Source organism: Uranotaenia lowii, chromosome 2, assembly GCF_029784155.1.
Source record: "Uranotaenia lowii strain MFRU-FL chromosome 2, ASM2978415v1, whole genome shotgun sequence".
Lineage (NCBI taxonomy): Eukaryota > Metazoa > Arthropoda > Insecta > Diptera > Culicidae > Uranotaenia > Uranotaenia lowii.
Genome location: NC_073692.1, coordinates 11,001,210 through 11,006,184, shown reverse-complemented (window position 1 = coordinate 11,006,184; position 4,975 = coordinate 11,001,210). Strand labels below are relative to the sequence as shown.

Sequence of the window (4,975 nt, the reverse complement as noted above, 5' to 3'; positions counted from 1 at the left end):
TGTTTTGGATTTTTGCCCACGGCCTTTGAATTAATTTTACGACCATAACAGGCCATACAATTGATCAGCCTCAACTAATTGGAGCATCCCCTTAAATCTTAGATTCAATGAGTTCACCAGATTTCGAACGATGCTAGTATTTTATTGTCCTTAAATCAGAGCACAGTAAAGGTGAAAATCCAGAGACTGAAGGAAAGACCTTCAACATCTGATGGACTCTTTAAGCCACCCAGGCTTCATGGATCGATTCGAGGAAAGGCCTGATCAGAAGGGGCCGTTTCTCAATTAGCTCGCGCAGCCGATTCTTAAGGTCATCGCACAAGTCATCGTGAAATGAGTGCATTTGAACATCTGGTTTATGGAGAAGATTCGGCCGATTAATTAAAATCTCGATTTAGTGAAGATCATAGCAGTGTTGCCTGATCATCTTTAACAGTTCAGTGAACTCTTATAGAGAAGAAAAATAAAATAAAATTCCATTGAATTATTTATTTCATCAATCAGCTCTGAAATATATCATCCAACATCCATATGGAGCTGACCCAACCCGATCATTGTTTTCTATTCCAGGAAAATTTTCGGAACAAAAAATACTTCGAAGCCAGCCAGTGAATGGTGACATTGATGGGGCTGTGCTTCATAGTAGAAAAAAGGAAATAAAATGAAAATCATAAACATCGACATTTGACAGCTCTCTCGATGACGGGATTTATTTTTGATGTTTAGGTGCACTCGAAAAGGGATTGGGTGTGCCAACCGAAAAACGAGAATCGGAACCATTCCACTTTCGACTAGAGTAGAGGTTGATTTACGATTGCCTGCCTACTGCATGGACCTGTTGTGTTTTTCAACGCCTTCTTTGATGATACTTCAAGTGCTTTTTTTACGATTTCGACGACTGTAAATGCACTGGATTCACAAAAAAATTTACCCCAAATCGATGAGTACCTACATATAGCTATTCGATGGAAGCTACGTTGATGGTGATTTCGAGCTGATGAAAGTTCAATAAAAACAAAATTTTTTTTCATACTGTTGCTTCTAACACTCTAACAACTTTCGCTGATTTTATATATATTCTTTTTTTTTCAAATTTAAGGGGCAATCGACAGCTTCCAGCTCCATGAATTCTGTGCAATGACACGCAACGTGGCGCCATCACTCACAGCAAGCCACGCTTTTAAGAAGTCTTTAAAAAAACCCCCAAGCATTAATCATCGCCTGCTTATGCTTCCTTTTTTCCCTCGAATGGATAATGTCGCGGTTCCCTTCATTGGTCGCGTTTGTTTCTGTTGGTCGGGTTGTGTCTTCTGCAATTTTAGTTCCCCGTAAATTGGGAAGCTAAGAAGATGCGTCGTCCCCTCATAAAAACCTAGGAGTTCCGTGCTCAGTTTAAATTGGTGCGAAATTGCATCCAGCTGAATCAGCCAGCTTGTCACGAAAACTGTCGTGAAGGGTGTGAATTTTTGCGGCATGATGCATCCCAACGAGCTGGAACACGTTCCTACAGCAGCCGAACGGTTTTGGAAGTGAAGATATGTTACATCTTAGACAAATTCTAACAAATTTCAACTGATTTTCGTTAAAAAGAAGTGCACGTGTAACATTTATCAAAACGAAAATTTTAAATACAGCAAAATGACAAAAAAATATCAAGAATCGCAAAATTGACAAAATAGACGAAAATGACAAAAATGACGAAATGGACAAAAAGAAAATGAAAAAATGAAAAAATGACAAAAATGACAAAAATGACACAAACGACAAAAATGACAAAAATGACACAAACGACAAAAATGACAAAAATGACAAAAATAACAAAACTTACAAAAATTACAAAAATGACAAAAATGACAAAAATGACAAAAATGAAAAAAATTACAAAAATGACAAAAATGACAAAAATGACAAAATTGACAAAAATGACAAAAATGACAAAAATGACAAAAATGACAAAAATGACAAAAATGACAAAAATGACAAAAATGACAAAAATGACAAAAATGACAAAAATGACAAAAATGACAAAAATGACAAAAATGACAAAAATGACAAAAATGACAAAAATGACAAAAATGACAAAAATGACAAAAATGACAAAAATGACAAAAATGACAAAAATGACAAAAATGACAAAAATGACAAAAATGACAAAAATGACAAAAATGACAAAAATGACAAAAATGACAAAAAATGACAAAAATGACAAAAATGACAAAAATGACAAAAATGACAAAAATGACAAAAATGACAAAAATGACAAAAATGACAAAAATGACAAAAATGACAAAAATGACAAAAATGACAAAAATGACAAAAATGACAAAAATGACAAAAATGACAAAAATGACAAAAATGACAAAAATGACAAAAATGACAAAAATGACAAAAATGACAAAAATGACAAAAATGACAAAAATGACAAAAATGACAAAAATGACAAAAATGACAAAAATGACAAAAATGACAAAAATGACAAAAATGACAAAAATGACAAAAATGACAAAAATGACAAAAATGACAAAAATGACAAAAATGACAAAAATGACAAAAATGACAAAAATGACAAAAATGACAAAAATGACAAAAATGACAAAAATGACAAAAATGACAAAAATGACAAAAATGACAAAAATGACAAAAATGACAAAAATGACAAAAATGACAAAAATGACAAAAATGACAAAAATGACAAAAATGACAAAAATGACAAAAATGACAAAAATGACAAAAATGACAAAAATGACAAAAATGACAAAAATGACAAAAATGACAAAAATGACAAAAATGACAAAAAAGACAAAAATCACAAAAATGACAAAAATGACAAAAATGACAAAAATGACAAAAATGACAAAAATGACAAAAATGACAAAAATGACAAAAATGACAAAAATGACAAAAATGACAAAAATGACAAAAATGACAAAAATGACAAAAATGACAAAAATGACAAAAATGACAAAAATGACAAAAATGACAAAAATGACAAAAATGACAAAAATGACAAAAATGACAAAAATGACAAAAATGACAAAAATGACAAAAATAACAAAAATAAAAAAAAAGACAAAAATGACAAAAATGACAAAAATGACAAAAATGACAAAAATGACAAAAATGACAAAAATGACAAAAATGACAAAAATGACAAAAATGACAAAAATGACAAAAATGACAAAAATGACAAAAATGACAAAAATGACAAAAATGACAAAAATGACAAAAATGACAAAAATGACAAAAATGACAAAAATGACAAAAATGACAAAAATGACAAAAATGACAAAAATGACAAAAATGACAAAAATGACAAAAATGACAAAAATGACAAAAATGACAAAAATGACAAAAATGACAAAAATGACAAAAATGACAAAAATGACAAAAATGACAAAAATGACAAAAATGACAAAAATGACAAAAATGACAAAAATGACAAAAATGACAAAAATGACAAAAATGACAAAAATGACAAAAATGACAAAAATGACAAAAATGACAAAAATGACAAAAATGACAAAAATGACAAAAATGACAAAAATGACAAAAATGACAAAAATGACAAAAATGACAAAAATGACAAAAATGACAAAAATGACAAAAATGACAAAAATGACAAAAATGACAAAAATGACAAAAATGACAAAAATGACAAAAATGACAAAAATGACAAAAATGACAAAAATGACAAAAATGACAAAAATGACAAAAATGACAAAAATGACAAAAATGACAAAAATGACAAAAATGACAAAAATGACAAAAATGACAAAAATGACAAAAATGACAAAAATGACAAAAATGACAAAAATGACAAAAATGACAAAAATGACAAAAATGACAAAAATGACAAAAATAACAAAAATGACAAAAATGACAAAAATGACAAAAATGACAAAAATGACAAAAATGACAAAAATGACAAAAATGACAAAAATGACAAAAATGACAAAAATGACAAAAATGACAAAAATGACAAAAATGACAAAAATGACAAAAATGACAAAAATGATAAAAATGACAAAAATGACAAAAATGACAAAAATGACAAAAATGACAAAAATGACAAAAATGACAAAAATGACAAAAATGACAAAAATGACAAAAATGACAAAAATGACAAAAATGACAAAAATGACAAAAATGACAAAAATGACAAAAATGACAAAAATGACAAAAATGACAAAAATGACAAAAATGACAAAAATGACAAAAATGACAAAAATGACAAAAATGACAAAAATGACAAAAATGACAAAAATGACAAAAATGAAAAAATGACAAAAATGACAAAAATGACAAAAATGACAAAAATGACAAAAATGACAAAAATGACAAAAATGACAAAAATGACAAAAATGACAAAAATGACAAAAATGACAAAAATGACAAAAATGACAAAAATAACAAAAATGAAAGTTTTAGAAAATTTACAAAAAAAGTCAAAACAATTTTTGTAATGACTTAAAATTACACAAAATATGACATGTGAATGATTCAAAATGACCTATTGACCAGCTTTGTGAGCATGAAGATCTCACCTAGTAAACCAACTTAGCATACTCAGTTTTCCCAAAAATTATTGAGACTAACATTTGAAAAGGACCCAAATTTACTGCCAAATATTTTATAAACATTATTAGCTCGTCAATTCGTCGTAACGACTTAATTTTTTTTTGAAATCCTACTCTGAGAAAAATGCATTTTAAAAACTGAAACTAATATTTCCAAAACATGCCATCTAAGAATTTGATGATTTTTTTTCTAAGCCGGGTAATAATAAGGCCTACGTCGTCCATACAATGGCTCATTTGGCAAGTCAGTTACTTCCTGAGCCGATGTCCGTGAGTTCGAGCTCAAGAGTAAGCATCGATCACAGTTGTACCAGATAAGTTTTTATGCCTGTTCGCCAACCGATATAAGTCGCGAATGACATAAAAAATGTTAAAACGACTATAATCTAATAAAAAAT

At 29.0% G+C, this 4,975-nt stretch overlaps 1 protein-coding gene across 1 annotated transcript in view; it reads left to right on the top strand.

Moving 5' to 3' along the window:
* Positions 1-4,805: 4,805 nt before the first annotated feature.
* Positions 4,806-4,975, top strand: part of LOC129741061 (beta-1,4-glucuronyltransferase 1-like) — a 14,066-nt gene continuing 13,896 nt past the window's right edge. Inside the window, exon 1 of the mRNA XM_055732760.1 lies at positions 4,806-4,847. Within this exon, the coding sequence (XP_055588735.1) occupies positions 4,806-4,847 (42 nt within the window). The remainder of the gene's footprint in view (positions 4,848-4,975) is intronic.